General features: G+C 44.3%; 1 protein-coding gene and 1 long non-coding RNA gene across 2 annotated transcripts; both read right to left on the bottom strand.

Annotated features, from left to right (window-relative positions):
* Positions 1–3360: 3360 nt before the first annotated feature.
* On the bottom strand, positions 3361–8247 carry RAX (retina and anterior neural fold homeobox). Its single transcript, XM_005586557.4, has 3 exons — positions 7711–8247; positions 7151–7404; positions 3361–4332 (listed from the first exon to the last, which is right to left on the bottom strand). Exons 1-3 carry the CDS (start codon positions 7997–7999, stop codon positions 3832–3834), a joined length of 1044 nt encoding a protein of 347 aa, XP_005586614.2. The 5' UTR covers positions 8000–8247; the 3' UTR covers positions 3361–3831.
* A 1637-nt stretch (positions 8248–9884) lies between these two features.
* On the bottom strand, positions 9885–20153 carry LOC135968314 (uncharacterized). Its single transcript, XR_010582984.1, has 2 exons — positions 19110–20153; positions 9885–10159 (listed from the first exon to the last, which is right to left on the bottom strand). It is a non-coding gene; the product is annotated as an uncharacterized lncRNA (long non-coding RNA).
* Positions 20154–27803: the final 7650 nt, after the last annotated feature.

Below are 27803 nucleotides of genomic sequence, written 5' to 3'. Positions count from 1 at the left end.
GCGCGCACTATGGACACGCCGCCCTCGCGCACAGAGAATGCTCCAGAAAAGGAAAAACGCAAAACTTAAAATGCTCCGACAGGCGCGGTGGCTCACGCCTGTAATCCCAACGCTTTGGGATTTCGAGGCGAGAGGGTCGCTTAAGGCCAGAAGTTGGAGGTCAGCCTGGCACACATAGTGGACCCTCGTCTCTACAAAAAAGTGAAAACAAAAATCATTAGCCGGGCGTGGTGGCGCGTGCCTGTGGTCCCAGCTACTCCAGAGGCTGAGGCAGAAGGATTGCTTGAGGCTGGGAAGTCGAGGCTGCAATGAGCTATGATTGCGCCACTGCACTCCAGCCTCAGCGCCGAGCGAGACCCTGTCTGTAACAAAACAAAACAAAACAAAAACTGCCGTGGGGCTGGCTGATGGTGGCCACGATCACCGGGGAGGTTCGCTCCCGGCAGGCTCCAGCTCTCTGGGTCAGCGGAGGTTCCCTGAGGCTCAAAGAGCTGTCAGCAACTCACCTCCCGAACAGTGTCTGACTCCGCCCTTCTCTCCGCGCGGTCCAATCCGCGGCGTCCTTCCCCGCCCCGCCCTCGTTGTCTGAGAGCCCCGCCCAACCTGGTTCACAGCAGCGGAAGAGGATCCGGGTCTACAGACCCGCTTGCTTTCCTCCTAGGGCCGGGCAGAGCAGACATTGTCGGGGTTTGGGAAGGAAGCATCTCCAGACCTTTTGAATTGACTGAAACCAATCGAGGCTTGCCCTAGGTCTGTTCTTGGAGCAGCACGGTGCCTTTTCTTCTGGAACCTCGTGAGACCCATGTGGTTCTTGTTTTCCTTCTATGGGCACTGGTGGCATCGCCTGAGCCAAACCTGCAAACTCATTAGGGAAGATTCAAGAACCATTGAATGTGATTCTTGGGAAAGTGATGCAGGCTTCCCTCGGGGTCCCCGAAAGCCTCATGCCCGACAGAGCCAACAGTCTACTTTTGGAAGCTTGTGCCCCAACTTCGGCCAGCGCCTCTGCAAAGAGTATTCTCTAGCCATGGGCTTGAACTGAGAGGCCCCAAGTATTTCAGGGCCGTCGGGGTTTTAATGCTCTTTATCACAAGCTGCTCACCTCCAGTCAGAGTTAAGTACTGGATTCCCGCCCCATCTGCACCTCTACTTCTGGAGCTGGCAGTGAATCTCCCACCCTCAGAGCTGCCCTGCGGGGCTTGGGGACGGGGGAACCCTGGGGCAGATGCTGTGTGCAGATCTCTCCAGGAGGCTCGGGAAAGCACAGCTAGTGCCCACCGCCCAGGATCTCTGTTCCCAATATGGCCTAATGAGCTGTGGTAGAATTGATATAAGGAGCACTTATCAGCAATGTTTTCCCAACACGCACTGTGATGGACACTTCTGGTTATTTCAGTCCTAAACACTTAGAAACAGTGTAAACTGGGACAACCTCTCCGTGCCTCAGTCTCCTTATTTATAAAATGGGGCTAATTGTATCTTCTTGGCAGAATTGTGGTGAGGCTTAACTGAGCCAGTAGACGTAAACCTCTCAGAAGAGTGCTGGCACATAGTAAGCCTTCAATGATCATTAGCTATTGATATTTTTGTGATCATTTTCCGAGGGCTTGTCTCTGAAATCTGGGTATGGCTCACTCTGTTGATGCCTGGAGAGATGGTTTAGAAGAAAATCTATTATCGTCTGAAACTAAACAGTAGAAGATGAAGTGGAAGTAGCAGAAAAACATAGGGAAAGAACTGAAAAACAGCACAGAGGAGACGAAATGGATAATCTTGGCAATGATCTAAGGGAAGTGAAGAAGATGTTGATGGTGGCATGCTCAAGGTCACAGGTGCCCAAGACTGCGGTAAGAAGGAGGACAGGGCAAGTGTGGTACTCACTTGGAGCCCACGAAGTGGGAAGTTCTGTAAATAAATCATCCTTAGGGAATGAAAGGATGAAACAAATGATAGGCCAAACACTCATTCTGGTTTTGTTTTGTTTTGTTTTCTTGCTAAGAGGTGATAGCACATGGGCTACTCCATTCGTCTCTCGCAAGGAGACATACTTGTGAGGGAAAGTGCAGATATTACTCCCTACCTCTTGGGGGAAATAATTTATTCAGTAAATTTTTACTCATCAGCCTACTGTGTGCAAGGCACCAGCCGGAGGTCTAGGGGTACACAGCCCTGATTATGCAATAGCCTCTCAGAACCCCCAGAGAAAGGACTGGAAACTATGATGAGGCTTCCCCTACTTCCAGCTCCAGTGTGGTCATCCTTTTCCCAAGTCGGTTTCAGGAACCGGAGAACAGTCAGGGAATTTCGGGGAAAGGGGGACCGTGATTACGATCCATATTTCGTCACGCCAGGGTCTTGGTACTTTACACAGTCTTTACGGGTACAGACAGTAGCCAGTTGACGCCAATTAAGGCTCTGGCGGCATCATCCCGAAAGCACGCTTAGGGACGGGGGTTGTGGGGTAGACGGGGGTGGGGTGGGGTGGGGTGTGGCGAGGACCTGTTGGCAGGCATCCAGGTTCTGCTGGCCGTGGCCCAGCTTCCAGTGTCACCGGTGGATATCGAGCACGCTCAGACGGAAGTCCGGGACTGTCCTTCTTCCGAGAGTCTCAGGAGCTTGTGAAGCGGGCTGAGATTTCGGGATTCCTTCCTCGCCCTAGAACCGGCGCCAAAGAACTGCAGATACTGTCCAGGGCACGCTCGCAAGAACTAGTCCTCGGGGCGGTGCCTCAGGGCGCTCCAGGACACTCTCCGGGCACGGCACCTCACCAGACTCGCCTTTTGCCGAACTCTGGGTTGGCGAGTGTGGAGCGAGTTGGGGAGGTTAGAGTCTCGCGGCTCCGAAAAGGAAAAGCATCTCTTTGTCTCAGTGCTTGTACCGCTAGTCACCAGTCCTGGGTGTTAGGGACTGGCACCGAACCGGAGATCTACCTGGTGAGCTGAGAGGAGCCCTTAGGAGAGCGGGGACGCCAGGGGCCGGGGGACACTTCGTCGCGTCCTAGGGAAATTGGTCTTGACGCTTTCTATTAAAGTCAGACTTCAAAGTATCAGCTGCCGCTGGACTATGGGGCTAGCGGGGGAACTGGGAACGCGCCAGTGGCTGAACCTTAGCCCCTGCCACTCCGGACCCCACGCGCGCACATCCGCTCCAGGGAAGGGCGCCTCGGGTCTAGGCCGCCGAAGCTTTCCGAATGGGGACGATTCTCTGGTGCAGCGAAGTGTCCCTAGAATTTTCACGGGAGAACCCTGAGCTTCTTCTCAGTCCTCCTCTTTCCCTAACGCACCCTGTCCATCAGCGCGCCCTCCTCCCGAACCCCCATATTCACTCCTCTCCCCAAGTCCTAAGCGTGCTTAAACAGAGTCGAAACAAAACAAGCATGCCTTTAATTCTCCTCTCAAATACTTTGAAACTACTTATACAAAAGTTCCTCAACCTCTATTTTTCCGCCGCCCCTGCTTCCCTGTTACGATTATCTGGGGATCTCCAAGTCTCCTGGGAATGGCCAAGTTCAGAAGCTTCAGCCTGTTTGGGCCTGGAGGCTCCAGCGCCTGCGGGGATGGGAGCGGCGTGGCCAGCGGGGCCCGGCAGCTTGCTGGCCTCCAGCTGCAGGGCTGAGGTCCGCGAAATGTGTTGAGGCGGCCAGAGAGCCTCTCCTCAGGCCTGAAAGTCGCCCTTCTTCCCGTGCGTCGGGAGCAGGCACATGGTATGCCTGGCGGGTGGCTTGCAGGCGATAGGAAAAGAGGGGCCGAGTGGGGGGGAGTCCCTGGTAGAGAGGATGTGGATACGGTGCGCTCGGCCCGGGGTCGGCTCCCAAGACGGTCCCCAGTACCCCTAGAGGGCCTGCCACGGCTTCCCGATGGCCTGGATGTGCTCCTTGGCTTTCAGACGCAGCGCCGCGATGCTGCTGTTGCGCGGGTCCGCCTCGTCCAGCGGGAACTTATCCCCGAAGCCGGGCCCGCACGGGTAGGAGGGCGGCGGCGGCGCAAGAGGCTGCAGGCCGGGGCCCAGCGGTGGGGAGTTCAGGAAGGGCGGCGGCGGCGGCGGCGGCGGCGTGTAACTGGCGGGCAGGCTCTGCGCCGGCGGCCCAAAGCCCGGCAGGCTCTGCAGCGCCGTGGCGCCCCCGCCCGGCAGCGGCGGCCCAAGCCAGGACTCCAGCGGCAGCGCGCCCCCAGCCGGCCCGCCACCGCTGCCCGGGCCCGCCCCGAGGGGCGACAGTGTCGCCGAGGGCGGAGAGCGGCTGAAGGAGAGGAGGGGCGAATCCTGCAGCTTCATGGAGGACACTTCCAGCTTCTCCTGCCGCCGCCACTTAGCCCGTCGGTTCTGGAACCACACCTGCAGAAGAGAGCACAGGGGCTGTCGGGAGGCATCGGAGGCTGAGGCCGCGTCCCCAACCCTGAGCCCGTTCAGCCCGGCAGGTTCCACTCCCTCCTCCTCAAATAAAACTAGGGGCGCAACTGTTAGGCACCTGCCGAGCGGGGGCCCGGATCTTCTTCCTTCCACCCACTCCGACTCCTCCCACCTAGCATTCTCTTTTCTTTTCCACCTTTTTTTTTCTTTTTCTTTTCTTTTCTTTCTTTCTTTTTCTTTTTTTTTTTTTTTTGTCCCATCCTAGTCCTCCGCGGCGTCCCACCCTTTTCTCTGCTTATCTCATCCATAACTGTGGTTATCTGTTTCCAAATCCTAGTACAGAGCAGGAGCTCAGAAAAAAAGTGAATTTAACTGCAATCGGATCGTAGAACTTTGAAATGAGATCTCACCAATTTTCTGTGACCTGCTGGTTGGCAGCCCCCCCTAACAGTTTAGACTTGCTTCTTCCCTGTATGGTACAGCTCTAAGTTGCTGTAGTTTGGTCTCAGACTTTCTCTGCTTTACCTACCCTTTGTCTCTAAATACAGGTATAAATAAATATTGTTAAGCAGAGTAACTGGCGAGAATGGGGATTAAAATTCACGTATTTTCACGGATTACTGGTTATGATAACTAGATAGGAGCAAGTGGGGTTTATTTTGCCCCAAGCATATTTGAATTGCTGCTTTAATATTTTCATTTTTATTTAATTAATATCTGCTTACTATTTCTGCTGTTTCTTATTACTTTCAAGGGGTATAATCATTCCAGTCTATTATATCTACTTTTACATTACAAAGCTAATTTTGACATTACCCTAAGACCTTAGCTCAATGACAAGGTTTTTTGCTTCTTCTTCTTTGCATATACAAAGTTCTTGCCAAGAGTAACGTCGGGTTTCTTCCAATGAAACTTCATTACTGATTTGATAAAAGCGCTGGAAAATGTGTAATTACATTTTTACTACCAGTTCCACCTTCACAGGCAAGACAGAGAATCCGTTTAGTAGAGAACACAAAAGAACTTCAGCCAAACTGGTGGCTTTCGTGCTATATTTATGAAGGGAAATGGGGAGATTGTCACAACCTCAGAAGGGAGAAAGTAGTTTTCAGTCAATAAAGGCGGAGGACTCCCTAGGACAGCTGAAAGAACAGCAATTCAGCACGTAAGCACCGCAGGGCAAGTGTGTGAGAGGTTGTAATTAGGGAGAAAAAGAGAAACAACAAAAGTGTAAGTACACTGTACCATCCCAGAAAAGATTCAGCTGCATATCTAAGGCCTCAAGTCTTCCTTAAATATTAGATATTTGCCAACAGTAGTGAAAAGAAACACTGATTTTGGTGAGGGATCCTGTCCCACCACCTCCTCAGCTTCCCTGTCAGCTGTAGCCTTCAGATCCAGTGTCCCGGGTTATAGACAGAAGGATTGAGGTCGGTTATGGCAATGCTCTACTGCTGCCCTCAGTGCGGGAGATCCTGCCTAGTATCTCTACCATCTGATTACATCATAGTCATGTGTTAAGAATGGCCATATGCTGGGTGCTGTGCTGGCCCTGTGGTCACAAAGAAGTCACAGACACTGTTCTCAAGAATCTCACAACTTAGAGAAGAAGCCAAAACCCCTGAACAAGGAATGAGGGAGGATGCAGGTGGGCTCAGGTCCCCGGGAGCTGAGTCTGCTTTGCTTGAATTCTGTAGGGTCCTGGGAGGCTTTGCCTGTCTTCTTTCTCTTGTATTCGTTCCCTCTCCCATCTTTCCTTTCTTGAAAGCAGGTGCTAAAATTTCCATCCCTTCAGTGAAATCATTGCAGCTTTACTGCCCCAAATTAGGAGACATTGAACTGTCCTTGCTGGTTAATCCCAACTCACATTAGGGAATTATATTTTTTAAGCCATGACTTTTACTCATTACTTTCAACTCTTAAACTAAGCAGGGGAAAAAAAAAAAAAAAAAGCAGCAGCTTGTCCTCTTTTACTTTTAAGACATGGATAAAAGCTCCGAACACTTGAGTATTCTCATTTCCTGGAAATCTAACTTATTAGACACACACAAAAATCCCATCTTAGTTCCACTGCCTTTCAGATGCAGTGAAATTTGTTCCCAATGTCTGTCTTTCAGCCCTCTGTAAACTCTCCCAATTTGGAAATCCTCCCAGATTTTTCACAGATGACTAGCAAATATTTAAGGCTTTCAAATATTTTAATGATCAGGGATTAAAGATAATTCAGCTTTAATTAAAGCGAAAACCTCTTTACAATAAAAAGAAAAGGCCTTTGCAGCGAGAAGTTTGGTTGGATGTGCACCAGAAAAGGAAAAGTCAGTTTCTTAAACAAATCCGACCAAAGTTTCAACTGCGAGGTGCCAGGCCCTTTGCAAGGAAACAGGGTTTTCGTTTTCAACTCAGTATACGCAGTTAGTGACGAGGGTAGCATTTGCGGCCCCAATCTTGTCACGTTCGATCCCTACCTGCATTCCCTTTCCACACAGCAATCCCCAACCCCTTCCTGGCTATGTCTAATGAGTTGTCGGCTTCTTCATCTTGCAAGTCATTCCCTTCTTCTCTTTTTAGCTTAAAAGAGGGAAACCCCCAAAGGGGAGCTCTTACTACAAACAGGAACATACTACTTGAAGGGTGGTGCACAGGGAACATCGAAGAGCTGTGCCTCTCCCTTGGGACTCTGGGCGTGCCAAGTCGAGGAAGGACAGTAATAACTACGTGAACGCCCGTGAATTCCGAGAAGCATTGGCTGCAGTTTGGGCCTCGGGCCCTCCCGGATCCCAGTTTCTCAACCTGGGCTTTTTACCTGGACCCGGACCTCGGGTAGGTTGACCTTGCCGGCCAGCTCCTCGCGGCTGTACACGTCCGGGTAGTGGGACTTCTCGAACGCGCGCTCCAGCTCATGCAGCTGGTATGTGGTGAAAGTCGTGCGATTCCGCCGGTGCTTTTTCTTGGGCTGTTCCTCCTCTGACAGTTTCGCTTCGCCGGTGGCTGGCCCGACGGGCAGTCCTGGGCTCGGCCGTGCCTCTCCGGGCTCCTTGGGGCAGTAGGGGCGAGGGCCTGGGGCGACGAGGCCCAGGAGGGTCAGATACACTCCCCAGAACACCCTTGGGGCGACCCCTCCTCGCCGTGGGCGCTGGCCAGCCTGCCTACGGGCTCCGAGATGGCCCGGGGAGGTCCGGGGTGAGGGCGGCATTGCGGTCCTAAGCTTTCTCTGAATGCAAATTGGAAGCTCCCGCCATAAACAGAGTCCCCAACCCCGCGCCCAGGTGCCTTAATAAAAGTTAAGGAAGGGACACTCTCGTCTGGCAAACTCCTAAGCTCGGGCGCCCGAAGGGCCTCGCACAGCCAGGGGTGAGCACTCACCTTCGTACTCTGGGGCCGGGGCCGGGGCTGGCGGCGGGGAGGGTTCGGTGCCTCCCTCGGGCGCCTTGGGGCAGGCGGGCCGCGCGCCCAGCCTCCTATCCCGCTCCTTCGCGCCCCGGGCACCCCGCTCCGCGGGGAAGGTGCCGAGGATCCCGTCGTCCTTGGTAAACCCCAGGATGGCCTCGATGCTGTGCAATCGCGAGGTGCTCCCTCCCGGGCTGCGGAGCAGGTGGCCCGCAAGCGAGAAGCTCCCGTCCGCCATGGCTGGCGCGCAGCCCGGCAGGTGCATGGGGGGCGCCGGGAGGCGGGAGGGCGCTTTGGAGACAGAGAGGAGAGGCTCGAAGCCGGCTCTTTCCCAGTGTGGCGGTGCAACCCGAAGGGTCCGGACCCTAAGTTAAGCTCTGCGGGCGAAGCCCACCCGGGCTGCGCACGCTGGGGGTGGCCGAGCGCTCAGCCCGCTGCCGCCTTAGTCCCAGAAGTCGGAAGTTCGGGCTCCGGGTAGCTGGAGCTCTTGGAGCTAAAGGCGGGGAGCCAACTGGCCCTCGGCTCCGCAGCTATCGCCCGGGACCCAGCCCCTTCTCTAGGCCCCTCCCTCCACAGAGGGGCGTGTCCTTGCCCGGACCAGCCACAGGGTCCTCTCTTGGCCACCCCTAGCACTAGGAACATTCCCCTCCCACCTCTTGATCCGTTTTAAGCTTTACAAACACACTCCGGGGATCGGCGGCGCGATGCTTGATACGCCGGGGAACCTGATCGCGGCGCACCCCTAGTCCTGCCTCAGTGGGGCCGACGCCCTTGGGCTCATCTCTCCCCTTGTCTCCCTGTACCTTGGGCTTGCCCTCTCACTTCAGACTAACCCCTAGGGGTCACCTGGCACCTTGGACGCACCCCTTCCCAACTTCAGACTCGCCCGTCTCGCCCCCTCTGGCTCACCTCGGCGGGGCCGCCACCCTGGCCTGCGTCCCCTGGAAGCGCGGAGGCCCAGCCGAAGGCTTCCCAGCCCCGCACCAGTCCCAGTTTGAATTTCCCCTCGCTGTCTCCCTTTTCTGGACCCACTCCTTCCTTGGCTCGGTTGCACGAAGTCCCAGACCTCGCGTTTAGTTTGTCCGTCTACATTTGTTTTAACTCCTCCCAGTCCCCTCGGACTTGAGCGCCGGCAGCCCTCCTCCCTGCCCCCAGCGCCAACCCCAGGGCCATTTCTGTCCGCAAGTCCGGTGATCTCTAGCGCCCGATTGCCCAGCAGGAGACTGGGAGCCCGGAGTCGGATGTGCAGCCGGGCTTAGGTCCCGCAGGAGACCCACCAGGAATTCCTCGCTCTCACCCACTGTCCTGCGGGGAGGGCGGGATCCTTTACTGAAGTTACAGCGGTGTCGCACTCCCACCTCCCTCCAACACTTCTCCGGACCAAGGATATGGCCCCGAACTGACTGGGGAAGGACCTTCTCCCCGGGAGAAGGCCCCGCGCCTCTCCGAGGGTTCAGGAGTAATAGGCTTGCAGGCTTGCAGTTCTTTCTCCTTTGGACCCCCTCGAGGCTTCCGTGGCCCACAGCGACTGATCGGCCACTCGGAAAGATGATTTGATAGGGTGAGTGTATTTCACCTGCCGCATTGCGGATGGACAATGGCGCTGTGAACATCGCACCCCTCAAGTCTGAGGCGAGACCCGAGAAGGGCGCTTGGCCTTCCCTGAGCTGGTGGCCTGAACCGTGAATTAAAATGCTTTCCTATGAAAGCTCAAGAACCTGGAGGACAACATCCCTAAAATCTCCTTTTCAGTAGGCGATCTGATCTCCACAGCGGGATAAAGGGGCGTGTTCTTCATCCCGCTTACGTTCAGACAAGCGTTTGCTGCGTCCCTCTAGAGCGCAAGGCAACCGTCGAGGGCCAGGTCGTGGGCATCAAACAAATTGGGAAAGGCCAGGGCCGTTGGCCTGGTGGAGTTGAACATCCAGTCTGGAAGACAAGACAAAGGAAGAGGGAAAACACATACCCTCAGATCCTCCACCTTTAAATTGGTGTTAGGATATTTGCGGAGGACAAGCCAGTTCCTCAAGGATCATTCAGTGGTTAATTCCCCGTGATGGGCGTACCTGTTTTTCATAAAACTATATAAAGGCAAACCAAAATAAGGGCAAGCATGTGACTGCAGGAGACAGAAACTGAACTAATTCAAGTCAGAAATTAGTTTTTATTTTAAGAAAAAAGCTAAATTGATGAAAGTTAATAGCACTTTACAGTGTTCACATATCACTTTTATTTATTTATTTATTATTTGTTTGTTTGTTTATTTTAGACACAGGGTCCCTCTCTGTCGCCCAGGCTGGAGTGCAGTGGCGTGTTGGTGGCTCACTGCAGCCTGGAGCTCCTGGGCTCAAGCAATTCTCTCAACATGTTGCTTTGTAGTTTTCAGAATCTTCTCACATTCTTCATATCATCTGATCTTCACAACCTTGTGAGGTGAGCAGGACAGATATATTGGTCCCCATTTTACAGAAGAGGAAACTGAGGCTCAAAGTGATACAGCTATTAAGTGGAGGGGTAAGGACTAGAACTCAGGCCACTGACTCCTTGTCCAGTGTTTTCTGCCTGCAGCTCATTTGTAATTATTGTTGTAGATTGTGATCTTTTTGAAAACAATCAAAGCCCATCTTAGCCTGCAGTCTGTCTTTAATCCTTCTCTGAGACTGAATTCTGCATCTAAGAGGCGGAGGTAGAAGCCGTTTAGCTCCCAGAAGAAATAAAGTCAGACCCTATAGAGAGTGGGCTTTGGGCACTGGCATCCAGGGCAAATTAACAAACCCTCTGGAGAGTCCCCTGACAGACCAGGCTTTGCCTCCTCCTCTGCCCCTCCTCCACCTTTCTAGACCCCATAAATGGCCTGGTGGCACCCGATAAGGTCTGACTGCCAGTTACACAGACCAGGTGGCTGATGTGCTGAGGTGCTGGTGAGCAGAGGGCAGCCATGGGGATAATTAATTGGTATTTGTTGTTTCCCCTCTGACCGAGAATGCTTTTTATGCAAACTTCCCAATATTAAATTGATCTTGATAATCACCGCTAAACAAAGATTGGCAGCGTTTTCTTAAGCTCCTGCCCACACGCTGCTAAGGGGTTTATGGCCTTGTTTTCCAAAGTTAATTCCTCTGGAACTGCCCAGCTCCTCCTAATAAGTCCAGGTGAGGTTAGCTTTTATTTACTGTTTATTTCAGAGTCTGGGGAGAAAAGCAGAAAAGACTTCAACAGCCACTGGCGAGGGCAGGGGTGGTGGTGATGGGGGTGGGGGAGACAGGGCAGAGGAGGACAAGGGGGAGTTGGGGCTTCCTTTGTGCAGGACATAAAGAGCTAGTCAGTACCATTGTGGGCACGGCGGAGGGTACTCCAAGCAATCAGCCGGGGGTCATTGTTAGGGGCTAATCTACGTGTGTATTTCCCAAGAACTCGATTAGGGAAGATGAATGGACTGGGCCATGTCCCTAATTCTTCTAGCATGAAGCTGCATTTTTCTAGCAGTTAGGCTAGCTCATAATCAGCCCTGCTTCAGCAACAGTAAGAAGCCTGGCTTCTGAACCCCACCTCTGGTTAATTCATTAATTCATTAGATGGATCAAAGAAACCCCCTCCTTCCATCGCCCACCTGCAGCCAACCTTAAACACAGCTAAAACCCCATTAAACTTGGGATGGTTGGGAGACACACATTTCCAAAAGTGAGGAAGTTGTGGTATAAAGCGGCTCCTTGATCGTGGATGTATGGAGAAGGTCCAATTTCTGGAAGTATTCTGGATGAACAGTCTCACCTACAACACAGAGGACACATGCATATCCCCGTGCACTGGACGGAGAAGGAGAGGGAGACCAGTGAATTAAGGACATTTGGCCACAGCCTCTAGTCGTTTCACCTCTCAGTGATGTTTTACATTAGGGTGAAAGTGTTTGTGGAAAGGCCTATGAGATATCAATTCATAAAGCGTATCAAACCAACTTGATTGTCTGCATGTAGATTGTCCCCATAGCAGATGTATTTTAATCCTGGAATAACTCCCCTTGTGTCATGCCACACTCGAGGACCTCCTCCTCCCACTAGCTCATATATGTGCAAGAAAGGCAACTTACTTTTAGTTTTAGCCAGAGCAAAACACAACTCATATAATCACTAAAACATGCACACATACCATACACACACACTGAAGTTCAACAAATTCAATTGTCAAGAGTTAAGAATACATACAAGAGCTACTATTTATTGAATACTAAGTATATGTCAGCAGGTATATGCCATACACTTTTGAGCATTATTTCACATGAATTACCCAATTTAGTTCTTACAATAATCCTATGATGTAGATGCTGTTGTTGTTGTTATTATTATTATTATTATTATTATTAGACACAGAGTCTGGCTCTGTTGCCCAGGCTGGAGTGCAGTGGCATGATCACAGCTCACTGTGGCCTCAAGACACTGCTATTATTATTGTTATTATTAGAGACAGAGTCTGGCTCTGTTGCCCAGGCTGGAGTGCAGTAGCATGATAACAGCTCACTGTAGCCTCAACTTCTTGAGCTCAAGCATCCTCCCACCTCAGCTTCCTGCAAAGCTGGGACTACAGGTGCATGCCATCACATCCAGCTAATTTTTGTTTTTTTTTTTTTTTTTAGAAATGGGTTTTTGCCATGTTGCCTAGGCTGGTCTTTAGCTCCTGGGCTCAAGCAATGTTCCTGCCTTAGCCTCCAAAAATGCTGGGATTACAGGCTTGAGCCACTGCACCTGGCCGGTAGACACTATTATTATCCCTACTTTACAGATAAGGAAACTGAAATACAGAGAGGTTATGTAACATGTCCAAGGTCACACAGCTGGTTTCAAGTAGAGCCAAGATCTGAACCTATGTGTTTTACTCAGGAATGCATCCATCTCCCCACCACGTGTGCTACCCCCAACAAGGTATGCGTATTAATGTGCACCATTAATTCTCCAGTGGCCATAAGAGAACCAGCAGATAAATTAAAGCAAGAAAATTTGGGAGTCAAGGGTAACAGGAATAATATAGTTCAGAGTGATGTGGGGATGAGAAAGGTATGATGGATAGCCTATAATTTATTAAGTTATGTAAGATGGTTACAGATTTGCTAAAAAAAAAAAAATAATAATAAGTATACCATTCAACTTTCCAAGGCTGTCTCATGAAGTTTAGGGAATTTTCCCTGTTCTGAGTTTCAAATCACTCTCAGTGGTTTGTAAAGTATATATTTTTAAGCATCTAAAATATATTTTTTCAGCACTGGCCTTTGATGCTGTGAATTCTCCCCTATATTGTATTATACATTGCATATCATGGGCGAGTTGCTGGCAATGGTCGCAAAAATATCAATAGCTAAACTCTTTTTGACACTGACATTGCATCCAGAGATAAAATACACTATGCTTGTTCATCTCTCACTACCAGATCTCCCTCATTTATGGAATATTAGCTACTTGAAGCAACCCAGAAGGTATATCAGAAAAATGTTCTTAGAGGTGCCTACCAGAACCCCATTTTTACATGTGGGCAACTAACAATGAATATCCTTGGCCACTTTCAGTATATGACCTTGACACAGATGATAAAGACGTTTCCTGTATAGTAGTTTACCTCTTACTATGTCAATCTGGATATTCTCTAGCATTTTCAGACTAGATTGAAGCAAATGTTGATATAAGGATTGTATAGTGAATAGTAATCATGGCTGAAATACCATAAACCAACAAAGAGATGGGCCTCATGTAGACATTTTGGGTTGAATTGAGAGCCCTCTCAGATGGGCATATGGAAGCAAACATTTCATCTCATCACAAGATGAAATGAAGGGCAGTTGGGAGCTGTTGTTTCTGAGCAGTAATACTCTGTATGAAAGCTTTCCTTTCACCTAAGAATAGGGACCACAGCTCTCTGCAGACCATCCAGCAATTAGCAAGAAGTCTCCTCCTTGGGAATTTCCATTGTTCCCCGATTATGATGTTTTTGGAAACAACATCACTTAAAACTGCCCTCCCACTTAGTTTCCTGTTATTTCAGGGGATCATATATTGAAGATTTAGAAAAGGAATTTTGATTATTATCTGTTCTGTTCTCTTATTTCTAGTCCCCATTTTAACATTTTAGATGTGAAAATGTGTGGGCCCAGAGAAATTAAGCAGTTAGCCCAAGGTGAGACAGAATGTTTGTACTAGGGCTTGGACTGGAGCCAGGTCCCAGACTCCCAGGCTGTCCACTGGGCACTCTGGCATTAGCACCACCATACTGAGCTCTCAGGCTGTTACACTCAGATGCCCCAGGCTTATAGTTAGAGAAAGTCACTGCATGAATTGTGGAGGAATATATTTGTTGTACAAACACAATGAAGTTACTCTTCACACAACTCCCCCATCATTTACCAACCCAATTATCTTGGTTCTGAGCTTGCTTTTACAACTGATGTAAGTTCAAGTAGCCTCACTGTAGGAGGAAAAATTCCCTTGGCAATAGATTTACAGGGATTTTTGGCAAACAGCTAATACTGCTACCCATTGGTGTGCTGGAATCAGCCCCTTCTGGCTTGTAAGAACTTATGGTTAGCATCTTCCCAGTTCCGAGTTCAGTGATTCACCTTAGTAGCTTGAAATCAGCCATAGTGGTAGTAATTTCACCACAGCAATTGGCAAACACTAAAAATCAGACAGTCCCCCTCTCAACTTAAAAACTAAATGATGTTTAAACATTACTAGCACATTACTGCTCCTACCTCATTAAAAATGAGGAAATCAGGAAGTGTTTATCATTATTATTTATTATTAAAACTAAAACAAAACCATGATTGATGCAGTGAGAGATGTCTAACTTTTTACTCAAAAATGAAAATTTACATCATTATCTCAGAATATATAAACAAAAGAGGGAACTTGGATTTCTGCCAAATAAATGGACTTTTTTTGAGTTGTTAGGAGCAAAGCTATATTAAGATAATTCCTCTTTACTTGTTTTCTAATTAAACTAATTGAATTCAGAGTGTCTAGGGGGAAGCACTAAAGACATTTATCTTGAGGGGATGATGGTCTTGAAGCCTATCAATCCTCTTAGAGTGTTAAGAAGGCAAATCCAAGGATGCCCATTTTGCAGCAGCCTTGACCCAACCCCCACCTGGGGTTTGACCAGCTCTAGTCTTCTTCACAGCAAGGCAGTGTTCTACTGAAAATCATTTGGCTTCCAGTTCTCTACAACCTCCGGTTTTCTTTCTAGCTCACTGGCTGCTCCTCAACAGTATCCTTCCTGGATTCCTCCTCTTGTCCTTGACCTCTCAAAGCCGGAACGCCCGGCCCAGCCCTGGGTCCTGCTCCCTATCCAGACTCACTTCCTTGATGCTCTCCTTGACTCTACTCCAGAACTCTTTTGTGACTCCACTCCAGAACTCTTTTGTGACTCCTGTGGTTGATCGACTGCCTATTAGGCATCTCCATTTACATGTTATTGAGTACATGTTCAAAACAGAGTTTCTGAATAGGACTTCCCTCCTGCACCTGTTCTACCACCGTCTTCCTCATATCTATAAATGGCTGTTTCACTCATGTGTCTCAGGCCCTAAGCCATACATTTCTCTTTCTATCACCCACTTTGTCAGGCAATCCTGTTGGCTGTAGCTTCAACATATAAACAGATTATGATGACTTTTCTCCATCTCCAATCTGATGCAAACCACCATTCATCTCCATAGGGCTCAAGTGATCCTCCTGCCTCAGTCTTCCGAGTAGCTGGGACTAGAGACATGTGCCACCACGTCTGGCTAATTTTTTTGTATTTTTAGTAGAGACAGTGTTTCACCTTTTTGGCCAGGCTGGTTTCCAACTCCTGACCTCAGGTGATCCGCCTGTCTTGGCCCTCCCAAAGTGCTGGGATTACAGGTGTGAGCCACCACACCCAGCCTCCTTTCTATTCAGATAAATAATTATAGCACATCTCTGGTTCAGATCCACAAATATGTGTTGGGTTACTCTCCTTCTCTTCTAATTCAAAGTCAACATACACATTCTTTATTCCCCCAAATGGAAGCTGCCTGCTTCTTAAAACAGGATTTTAACATATTCCATTTTATGTTTTAATTTGGAGACATTAAAACATTTTATGTTTTAATTTAAAAAAACCCAGAATGCACCTAATTCCTGACAAAGCATAAGCTACTCATAAACAGGAACAATTCAAAGGCCAGGACTGTGTCTCCTACTTCATTTTTTAAAAATATGTGGTTAAATACACATAACTAAAAATGTGCCATTTCAATCATTTTTGAGTATATGGTTCTGTGGCATTAAATACCTTCCTATTGTTGTGCAGTCGTCACCTCCATCCATCTCCAGAACGTTTTAACCTTCCTGAACTACAATTTTGTATCCATTAATCAAAACTCCTCACCACTCCCAGTCCCCAGCCCCCAGCAACCATCTTTCTACTTTCCGTGTCTAGGAATTTGATTACTCTAAGTATCTCATGTGAGTGGAATCATAGAGTATTTGCTTTTTTGTGGCTGGTTTCTTTCATTTAGCATAATGCCTTCAGGTTTATCCATATTGTAGCATGTGCCAGAATTTTCTTTCTTTTTAAGGCCGAATAATATGCCCGTGTATGTATATACTACCTTTTTCTTATCCATTAAGTCTGTTGATAGACACTTGGGTTGCTTTCACCTCTTAGCTGTTGTGAATAATGCTGCTATGAACATTAGTGTGCAAATAATTGTTTGAGTGCCTGCTTTCAATTTTTTTTCTTTTTGGGGATGGAGTCTCTGTTGCCCAGGCTGGAGTATAGTGGCGTGATCTTGGCTCACTGCAACCTCTGCCTGCTAGGTTCAAATGATTATCTTGCCTCAGCCTCCAGAGTAGCTGGGATTACAGGCGTGCGCCACCATGCCCAGCTAATTTTTGTATGTTTAGTAGAGACAGGGTTTCACACTGTCGCCCGGCTGGGCTCAAGTGATCCGCCTGCCTTGGCCTCCCAAAGTGCTGGGATTACAGGCGTGAACCACCACAACTGACCTGCTTTTAATTCTTTTGGGTAAATACCCAGCATTGGAATTGCTGGATCATATGGTAATCCTATGTTTCAATGCGCAGAACTGCCACACCGTTTTCCACAGCTGCTGCACCGTTTTACATTTCCACCAGCCACACACACAGTAGATTGTGAATCCTTGCCAATTCTTGTCATTGCTTGTTATTTTCTGCTATTTTAAAAATAACAATAACCATCCTAATAGGTGTAAACTGGTATCTCATTGGTTTTGGTTTGCATTTCCCTAATGATTAGTTATATTGTGCCTTTTTGCATTTGCTTATTGTCCATTTGCACATCTTCTTAAGAGAAATATGTTAATAATATTAATTCTTCCAATTCATGAACACAGGATACCTACGTATTTGTGTTTTGTTTATTTTTTTTTTCATTAATGGCTTATAGTTTTCAGCATACAGATCTTTCACCTCCTTGGTTAAATTTATTCCTGAGTATTTTATTCTTTTTGATGCCATTGTAAATGAGATTTTTTCTTAATTCCTTTTTTGATTAGTTTTTTTGTTACAGTATAGAAATACAACTGCTTTTTGTATGTTATTTTGTATCTTGAAACCTTACTGAATTTGTTTATTAGTTCTGACCATTTTTTGGTAGTCTTTAGGGTTTTCTACTCATAAGATTATGTTATCTGCAAACAGAGACAATTTAACTTCTTCCTGCCCAATTTAGATGTCATTATTCAGTTGTTTTTTGTTTGTTTGTTTTTTGTTTTTGTTTTGAGACAGAGTTTTGCTCTGTCCAGTTTTGTTGCCCAGGCTGGAGTGCAATGGTGCGATCTCGGCTCACCACAACCTCCACCTTCCGGATTCAAGCAGTTCTCCTGCCTCAGTCTCCTGAGTAGCTGAGATTACAGGCGCCCGCCACCATGCCTGGCTAATTTTTGGTGTCTTTAGTAGAGATGTGTTTTTCCATGTTAGTCAGGCTGGTCTCCAACTCCCGACCTCAGGGTGATCTGCCTCCCTCGGCCTCCCAAAGGGCTGGGATTACAGCCGTGAGCCACCATGCCCGGCTCATTTCTTTGTTTTTTGCCTAATTGCTCTGGCAAGGACTTCCAATACTACATTGAATAGACGTGGTGGACGTGTGCACCCTTGTCTTGCTCTGGATCAGAGGGGAACACTGTTGAGAATTATATTACCTGTGGGCTTGTCATATGTGACCTTTATTATGTTGAGGTACATTCTTTCTATGTCTAATTTGCTTAGAGTTTTCATAATAAAGATTAGAGCAGAAATAAATGAAATAGACACTAGAAATAAAATAGAAAAGATTAACAAAACTAAAGGTTGTTTTTTAAAAACAAAATTGACAAATTTTTAACTAGACTAACCAAGGAAAAAAAAGAAAGAAGATCCAATTATAAATAAAAGGGGAGACATTACAACTGATACCAAGGAAATAAAAAGATCATCAGAGACTGCCATGAATTTTTATTATTCTAAGATAACCTAGAAGAAACAAACTCCTAGAAACACACAATTTACCCAGACTGAATCATGAAGTAATAAAAAATCTGGATAGATCAACAAGGAGATGAAATCAGTAACTTAAAACCTCCCAGCAACAACATCATCAACAAAGTCCAGAACCAGATAGCATCATGGGAGCTTTAATGCCACCCTTCTGAAATTCTTCAAAAAAAAAAAAAATGAAGATAAAGAAACTCTTCCAAATTCATTTTAAAAGGCTAGCATTACTCTCATACCAAAGTCAAATAAGGACAGTATAAAAAAAGATAATGACAGGTCAATATCCCCGATGAACATAGATGAAAATCAAGTAAATCAAGTTTAACAGCACATTAAAAAGATCATTCACCATGATCAAGTGGGGTTTACCCTGGGATGCAAGGTTGGTTCAACAATAAATCAAATCCCTAGTATGATATGCCACATTGAGAGAATGAAGGACAAAAATCACATCATCATCTCAACAGGTACAGAAAAATCATAAGGCAAAAGAACATTCCAATATTCTACATTCTGAAATTTAGTATAAAGCTTGCCTATTTTGTAGACTTTGTCAAGCTTTTGCTACCCTAAAGGCAAGTCAGATAGTTCATGGTCCTACAGGAAAGGGCAAGCCACAATCTCCTCTTCCTTCTCTCCCTTTCTCCTGTTCCTGGCCTTAGTCATTGTCAATGCCATGTTCATCTCAGTAACATTACTGAGCTGGAGACCATGTGTTAACTTGACGTGTGCCATCTCATTTCATTTCAGAGGTCAATATTATTATAATCCTTCTTCCCTGAAGTCTCCATATTCAATGTATGCATGAGTTCCTTTGGCTTTGCTTCTGCACCACCGTGCAGACCACCGTCTTACCTTGCTTGGACAGAGGATTGAATTAGCCTTTTAACTGGTCTCCTTTCTGCTACTCTTAGCTCCCTTCTCTCCACTTGCCACGCAGCAGCCAGATAACTGTTGAAAAACATAAATCATATCATGCCACTCCCTGCATAAAATTTATCCAAAGGCTTACTGTAACAGGATAAAATCCAAACTCCTTGCACTGCTCTAGAAGACTTACTATTTTTCCACTTCTCACAGCTCCTCATTTAACACTTCCAACCCCTTTCCTATCCTTACCAACTTGCTCACTGAGCTGCACCCCCTCTTGACCTCTTTCCTCTTCTTGAAATCCTCCAAGCTCCTTTCTGCCTCAAGACCTTTGCCCTTACTATTCTCTCTGCCTGAAATGCCCTCCATCAGATATTCACATGATCTTCTTATAATTCCATTTTTTTATAGCACCTACCACTCTCCAAACCTATCTTCTTTATTTTACTATCCGTCTCCCCTCATTAGAATCTTAGCCACGTGAGAATAGGGACCTTACCTGTTCAATCTCCAGCACCCATAACATATGTTGCACATAGTCGTGGTTGAGTCAATGAATAACTACAAGGAACTCTATTTTTCACATAAGGAAGCAGTTAAGCAACTTGTCTGATTTCACACAGCTATTAATTGGCACAAGCATACATTTTTTCACATTCTTATACTCAGTCATCTGGAGTTTTTCTAAAATATTAATTATTTCCCATGTGTTTGGAAAATGTCAAACTGCTTAGCTTTCCTTCCCAAATAGTCCACAGAAATCATTTGATCACTTTCAAAAGGCATTTCAGTCCACTCCAGTCTTGTTAGCATCAGCGCTGGCTAGGGTTTCCTCCACCGCCTTTGATGTGAGCGTTCATTAAATGAGGAGACAGGGGTTCCCATGCAACGCCATAGCCATCTTGCTCAGAGCCCACACCACTCTAGGGAATGTCATTTTTTCCCCCAAGGCAGCTCCAGCAACTCTGCTGTTTACTTCAGTTTACTTTTACAGTTCACTGTGATTTTATGAACATTTGTTTGTTGATTTTTATTGTGCTTTCTCCTTTGACCCCTTCAGCCCTAAAAATGCTGATCCGGTATGTTCTGATGAATTGAATTAGCCCCTTTTAGCCACCAGATGCTTTCAGTAGGATTTACAAGATGCTCCCCAGAAGTGTCTTCATTCAAGTGTTGGGAGTTTGCCGTGCTTACTGCAGGGCATGTGCATTGTTAGTTAAATGAATGATCTTTAAAAAAACACAACTTGGAAATCTTTAAGGGTTTCTGAAATGAGTTAAGAAAATAAGTAAACATCATTTTGTACATTTATACTATCTTTCTTTAACTCCAGAAATTTGATGCCATCTAAGAATGATGTTTTTAGCATATAAACAGAGTTGTAAAAATATATTGTTTTCAAGGGCTAGCCACATTTTGGAGTTGGGTAAAGGAGATAAACTTCAGCACAAGTAAATTTTTTATACTAATATTTCTACTTTTGGTTAGGTTTGAAATTTTTCCACAACAAAAAAATATATTTTAAAAGGCAAAAAAGCCACAAGGTTTCTCAATCTGAATTTAATTTGTATGATTTCAAAACTTATTACATTCTCCAAGCATAATTTTTGCAGCTCTCAAAACTGCTCTTTCTAATGTAGACAAGCAAAGGATATTATGGTCCGGGAATTTCACTTCTGAGTGTGTACCCAAAATAATTGAAAGCAGGGACTTGGACAGATATTTGTATACCGATGTTCACAACAGCTTTACTCTTCGTAGGCAAAAGCAACCCAACAGTCCATCAGTGGATACATGGATAAGCAAACCATACAGTCTTGTAAGCGCCTATAAGGATAACAAGACATAAGTTTTCCCTCCAGAAATCTTTTGGTTAGACTGTCACTTTTATTTTATTTTATTTTATTTTATGACAGTGCCTTGCTCTGTCACCCAAGCTACAATGCAGTGGCACGATCTTGGCTTCTTCGCCTCACAGGTTCAAGCGATTCTCATGCTTCAGCCTCACAAGTATCTAGGATTTCATGCTTAAAGAGGAAGGAAATTCCAACACACGCTACAACAGGGATAAATCCTGAAGCCATTGTGGTAAGTGAAATAAGTCAGTTACAAAAAAAACAAATACTATATGATTCCACTCATGTGAGGTACCTAGAGTAATCAAATTCATAGAGACAGAAAGTAGAAAGATGGTTGCCAGGGTCCAGGTTGAGAGGGTAGTGGGGAGTTATTGTTTAATGGGTATGGAGTTTCAGTTTGTGAAGGTAAAGTTCTGGAAATGGATGATGGTGATGGCTGCACAGCAATGTGAATACTTAATGCCAATGAAATGTACACTTAAACATTTTTAAGATGGTACATTTTATGTTGTGTATATTTTGCTACAATTAAAAAAATTAATAAAATGGTATCTTTTTCTTCTTTCTTTCTCTTTCTCTTTCTTTCTTTTTCTTTCTTTACTTTTCTTTCTTTTTTTTTTTTTTGAGACAGGATCTATTTTGTCACCCAGGCTAGAGTGCCATGGTGCAATCATAGTTTATAGCTCACTGCAGCTTCTCTTTTGGGATCAAGCAATCCTCCCATCTTAGCTTCCTGAGTAGCTGAGATTACAGCACGCACCATCACGCCCAACTAACTTTTTTCATTTTCAAGTAGAAACAAAGTCTTGCTATATTGACTAGGCTGGACTCAAACTCCTGAGCTCAAGGGATCCCCCTGCCCCAGCCTCCCAAAGTTCTGGGATTGCAGACCTGAGCCACTATGTCCTGACTAGAATTTCTTAAAAGGGAAAAATTAAAACAAAAACAAAAACAGGGAGACTCTGAATTCCACTGCAGCGAACACTCAAAGTCTGTTTACGTTCTTCTTTCTTTTAAACTTGTTATTTCTTCAAAGAGCCACATTATAGTTTTGGGGTAGAAATTTCTTGTTGAGGTTTTCTAGTGATTTACATGGTATTTTTTAGGGAATACATTTTATTTCTCCAACATCTTCAGGGCACACATGTGGATATAACACCTGCTGATAGTGATTCAAATAAAAACATGGACTGGCCACAGACATGAACAAGAGGAGGGGGAAGAGAAACACAGAAGCCTCCAGGACCCCACATCCATGACCAGTGGAACATTCTGGATTTAGCACGGTGCTGGATCTGAAAGTCCACACAAAACATGCTACTTGACGCTTGAATGCTTGGGAGCACTAGTCTTGTAAGTGCCTATAAGGATAACAAGACATAAGTTTTCCCTCCAGAAATCTTTTGGTTAGACTGTCACTTTTATTTTATTTTATTTTATTTTGTTTTATTTTATTTTATGACAGTGCCTTGCTCTGTCACCCAAGCTACAATGCAGTGGCGCGATCTTGGCTCCTTCGCCTCACAGGTTCAAGCGATTCTCGTGCTTCAGCCTCACAAGTATCTGGGATTTCAGGTGTGCACCATTATGTCCTGGTAGGTTTTGTATTTTGAGTAGAGATGGGGTTTCGCCATGTTGGCCAGGCTGATCTCGAACTCCTGGTCTCAGGTGATCCACCCATCTTGGCCTCCCAAAGCATATATTTATTTCATTTTAAATATTATGTTTTTAATTGCATTAAGAAATATAAAATTTTTATAGAAATTGGAATTTTTTGGTGAGAGTGATATTTATATATTGTTTAATGCTTTGAATTTTTAAATGAATGTTCTACACATGAATATCAGAATTTGAGACAAATATCTATCTGAACTATTGGGCAGAGGAGAAAATGAGAGCTTAAAAATGCATAGAGCATCCCAAATGTCATTGTATCTTTTTGTTTCCATCTCTCTTCTGATTGTATCTTTTTCACTAGAGCTGTTAACAAGTGGAGAAATTTATTCATTTCAGCTTCATAATTTAATCATAAACTATAAAGAAATTATTAAGAAAAACTTAAAACATGTAGTAAAGTTGAAAGGATTATAAACACCTTGGACTCACCATCTAGATTCTAAAATTAATATTTTTTCTATATTGTTCTATGACACCTATTTATCTCTCTAACTACTCATCAATCTCTTATTTTTTGTGTGTACTTTTAAAAGTAAGTTGCAGACTTCAGCGCACCTCACTTCCAGATACTTCAGCATGCAATTAATTAGCTAGAGTTCAATTTTTTTTAAGGATACTAGCCTAGTGTGTTAGTTTTAGATGAAACTACTAGAACTTTCCCCAACAATATATAATATATAATATATACAAGAATCCTGGTTGCTCCATATTCTTACCAAAACTTGTTGTTGTCAGTCTTTTAAATTTTAACCATTCTAGCAAGTCTGTGGTTAATTTTCATTTTCATTTCCCCAACAATTACTCTGAGCACTCTTTTATGTACTTGTTCATTTGCATACTTTAAGTGTTTGCTCACATTTTCTGCCCTTCAAAAATTTGTTTTAATTTTTTTATTATTGAGTTGTAAGGGTTTAATATATATATATTTTTTATATAAAAAATATATAAAATAACAGATCTCAGTCCTTTGTCTGATACAAATTTTGCAAATATTTTCTCTCAGTCTGTAACTTGTATGTGGCTTGGCTATTTATTTTCTTAATGATATCCTCTGATGAGGAGGAGTTTTAAATTTTGATAAAGCCTAATTTATCAATTTTAAATTTTTTCTGTTTTCTAAAAAAGCTTTTCTTATTCCAAGATCACAAAAATTTTATTCTGTGTTTTGTTCTAGAAGCTTCACAGATTTAGTTTTATGCTTAGGTCTATGATCTACATTGAATTAAGTTTTTAGATATGGTATGAGATAAGGGTGTAGGTTTGATGGGTTTCAGCACATTAAAAAAATAAGACTCCATTCCTTCATAGGATTGCATTGGTATTTTTGTCAAAAATCAATTGGCTGAGATAGAGGTTAGTGGTTTCTAGGGCTTGGGAGTGGGAAGAGGGAGGTTAGATGTGACTATAAAGGAGTTGAATCAGAGAGATCTTTGTGATGATGAAACAGATCTGTATCTTGATTGCAGTGGATGTATGAATCTACACATGTGATAAAATGCCACAGAACTATACACACCCATTATGCCACTGTCAATTTTCTGGTTTTGATATTGCACTGTAATTATATAAGATGCAACCATTGGGAGAAGCTGGGAGAAGTGTACGTGGGACCCTTTCTGTACTATCTTTGCAATTACCCATGAATCTATCATTATTTCCAAATAAAAATTTAGAAAAATCACTTGACATATAAGTGTGAGTCTATTTCTGTACCAGTATCGATTAGTACCAGTATCAGTTGGTACCAATATCACCCTGTCATGGTTACTGTAGCTTTATAGTACAGCCTTAAGCAAGTGGAGTAAATCCTCCAATCTTGTTTTTCTTTTTCAGGATGGCTCTGTATATCCTACTATACTTGCCTTTCCAGTTATATTTTTGAAACAGCTCATCTTTTTCTACATGATAAGATTATGATTGAGACTGCACTGACTCTATAGATCAATTTGGAGTTTGTTGACAGCATGACAATATTGAATCTTCTGATCCATAAACATTTATTTAAGTATTCTTGAATTCTTTCAGGAATGTGTTGCAATTTTCAGTGTACAGGCCGTCTACATCTTTTGCTACATTTATTACTAACAATTTTATGTTTTCAATGCTATTGGCAATAAAATTGTTTTAATTCCATTTTGAATTGTTTGCAGCTAGTATATAAAAATGCAATTGATCATTATATACTGACATTTTTTCTGCAACCCTACTAAATTAACTTATTAATTTAGTGGTGGTTGTTTTATAAATTCCTTATAATTTTCTGTGTTAGTAATCATGTCATCTGTGAATAGAGACAGTTTCACATCTTTCTTTCTCACCTTTTCTTTTCTTCCTTTTTTTCTCCCTTATTGCACTGGCTAGGGCCTTGGTACAACGTTGAAAAGAAATAACGAGAGTAAATATCTTTGCCTTGTTCCCATTTCTAGGGGAAAGTATTTAATGTTTTACCATCAAGGATGTTAGCTGTCGGTTTTTCAAAGATGCTCTTTATTGAGTTGATAAAGTTTTATTCTAATCTTAGTTTGCTGGGAGTTTTAAATCAACAATGGGTGTTGGATTTTGATAAATGCCTTCTCTGTTGACATAAATGATTATATGGGGTTTCTTTTTTTATTGTGTTAATATGGTGATTTACATTTATTGAGTTTTGAATGTTAAATCAACCTTGAATTTGTAAGATAAACCTTATTTATTCATGATATATTATCCTTTTTCTGTGTTGCTGAATTTTCTTTTTTTTCTTTTTTTTGAGACAGAGTCTCCCTCTGTTGCCCAGGACAGAGTGCAGTGGCACCATCTTGGCTCACTGCAACCTCCGCCTCCTGGGTTCAAGTGATTCTTATGCCTCAGCCTCCCAAGTAGCTGGGACCACAGGTGTACACCACTGTGCCCAGGTAAATTTTTTGTAATTTTAGTAGATATGGGGTTTCACCATGTTGTTCATACTAGTCTCAAACTCCTGATCTCAAATGATCTGCCCACCTCGGCCTCCCAAAGTGCTGGGATTACAGTCATGAGCCACCATGTCCGGCCTGGATTTTATTTTGTATTAGTTGTTAAGAATTTTAAAAATCTAAATTCAACAGAGATATTGGTCTGCAATTTTTTTTTAAATAATGTTTTTTTCAGGTTTTGGCATCAGGGTTATATTAGCCTTATAAAATGACTTGAGAATAATTTCTTCCTCTTTCTGAAAGAGTTTGGGTAAGATTGTGCTATTTTCCCTTAAATATTTGATAAAAGACACTAGTGAGGCCACCTAAGCTTGGTGTATTCTTTGTTGGAAGAGTTTTAATCATTATTTCTATTTTTTTAAGACATAGGGTTATTCTATATATCTTGCATCAGTATTTGTGAAGTGCATTTTTTTTTCAAGGAATTTGTTAAGTTCACTTAAATACTTGTCAAGTTTATTAGCATAAAGTTCTCCATAACATTCCCTTATCATCCTTGAATGTCTGTAGGATTTGTAGTGTATTCCCTCCTTCAATTTTGACATTGGTCATTTGTGTACTCTTATTTGTTTCTTAAGCAATTCAGCTAGGTGTCTGTCAAGTTAGTTGATCTTTTAACCAACCAACTTTTGGACTTCTTAATTTTTTCTATTGTTTGTCTGTTTTCTATTTCATTGATTTGTGCTCTGTAGTGTTTCCATCCTTCTACTTACTTTGCTGAGTTCTGTTATGTTTTTCTGAAGATTATTTTCATTTGTTTGTCTGTTTGTTTCATAGTCAGCAAACGTGGCTGGATTCAAACTCAAAACTCTGTTTCTCCTAAGTGGGCAGTAACAGAATTCTTAGTTCAGTTGGTTTAGCCCTCACTGGGCTGCTCAGAGTATGCCTAATCTATGCATAGTTCAGGGATTTGCCAGGATCTTGAACAGACTTCATACACAGAATTTAGAATCCCCCTCCTACGGCTCTCTCCTTTCTAGGATTCGCTCTTTCATTTTGCAGCTGCTGTGGGCATCCCAAACTCTGCTGGTTCTTCAGTACATTAAGGCTGCAGGTTTTCCATCTGAGTTTTAGTTGTCTTACTTGGCTTCAAGTGGGGTCTGCCCTCAGATGAAACTTCTAAGCAAAGGAAAACTCACCAGTGCTTTTTCCTTCTTCCCTGTTCAGGTTTCATTTCCCTCCAGTGTGGACCTACTTTTGGCTGCTTCTAGTGCTTTCAGGCAGTTGTTTCTTTGCATTTTGTTCATAGTTTATAGTTGTTATTTGCAGGAGGGTTGATCCAGTAGGAGCTTATTCTCCATTATCAGAAGCTGTAAGCTCTAGTTTTTTTCACTTTTAATTTCACTCCTGTCCCTGTGTCTGATGGTGCTGTTTGTAAGTAGGAATTTGGCTAAATTTCTAGTGCCAGGAGCAAAACCAAGGTACTTACATAACTCACAAACTAGATCAGTTGGTTTCTGGGTAACTGAGCTTACTATATCAACAGTCTTTCAAAAGTAGAACTCCTGCTTCATTGTACTGTAGGAGCCTATATCTAATTGGGAAAGACTAACTCTAAGCAAAATTGGGAAGTCCATTTAATTTGTCCTCTTGGAATTTATTCTTCAGCACCTCTCCCGAGTCATTATGGTTCCTTCTGCCTGGATAGAAACGCCCCCTGGATCTCTAGATTTTTCTCTCCATGGGCAACGCTCTATGTTCTTTATCCCCTCTCTTGCAGCATCTGACTCTCTCTTCCTTCCCGCCACTCCTGGAGCCTGGTGTCCCTTTGCTCAGTTGAAGCTAGTAGAGGGACTGAAACCTAGTTCTGTGGCAGTGACAATGGGCTAATGTGCTCTCTTTCACAAGATAAATATCCACAGTGACCACCCTGAAACCATAGAATGAATTACAGAAAGTAGAGTAATCCAGCCCCTTCATTTTCACTGTTGAGAAAGTGGATTTCCAGATAGAATAAATGACTTGTCTAAGGTCATGTCCTAGTGGAATTGGGTCTAAAATCCTCATTCCTGACTATGAGTTGGCTCAGGAATGGCTTCAAGCATCAAGTCCAGTAGCAGGGTGTGAAAGGTGACAGCACTGCTGCCTTCTGCATGGCTGGCTTCACTCCTAGACATCAGCAGTCAGCGCTCAATTACCCAGTCTGTTCACAGTGTTCCTACTGTATGATGAGAATTGATGAAAAGAAG

This window comes from Macaca fascicularis, chromosome 18, assembly GCF_037993035.2.
Source record: "Macaca fascicularis isolate 582-1 chromosome 18, T2T-MFA8v1.1".
NCBI lineage: Eukaryota > Metazoa > Chordata > Mammalia > Primates > Cercopithecidae > Macaca > Macaca fascicularis.
This window is presented reverse-complemented; position numbering and strand designations above follow the sequence as displayed.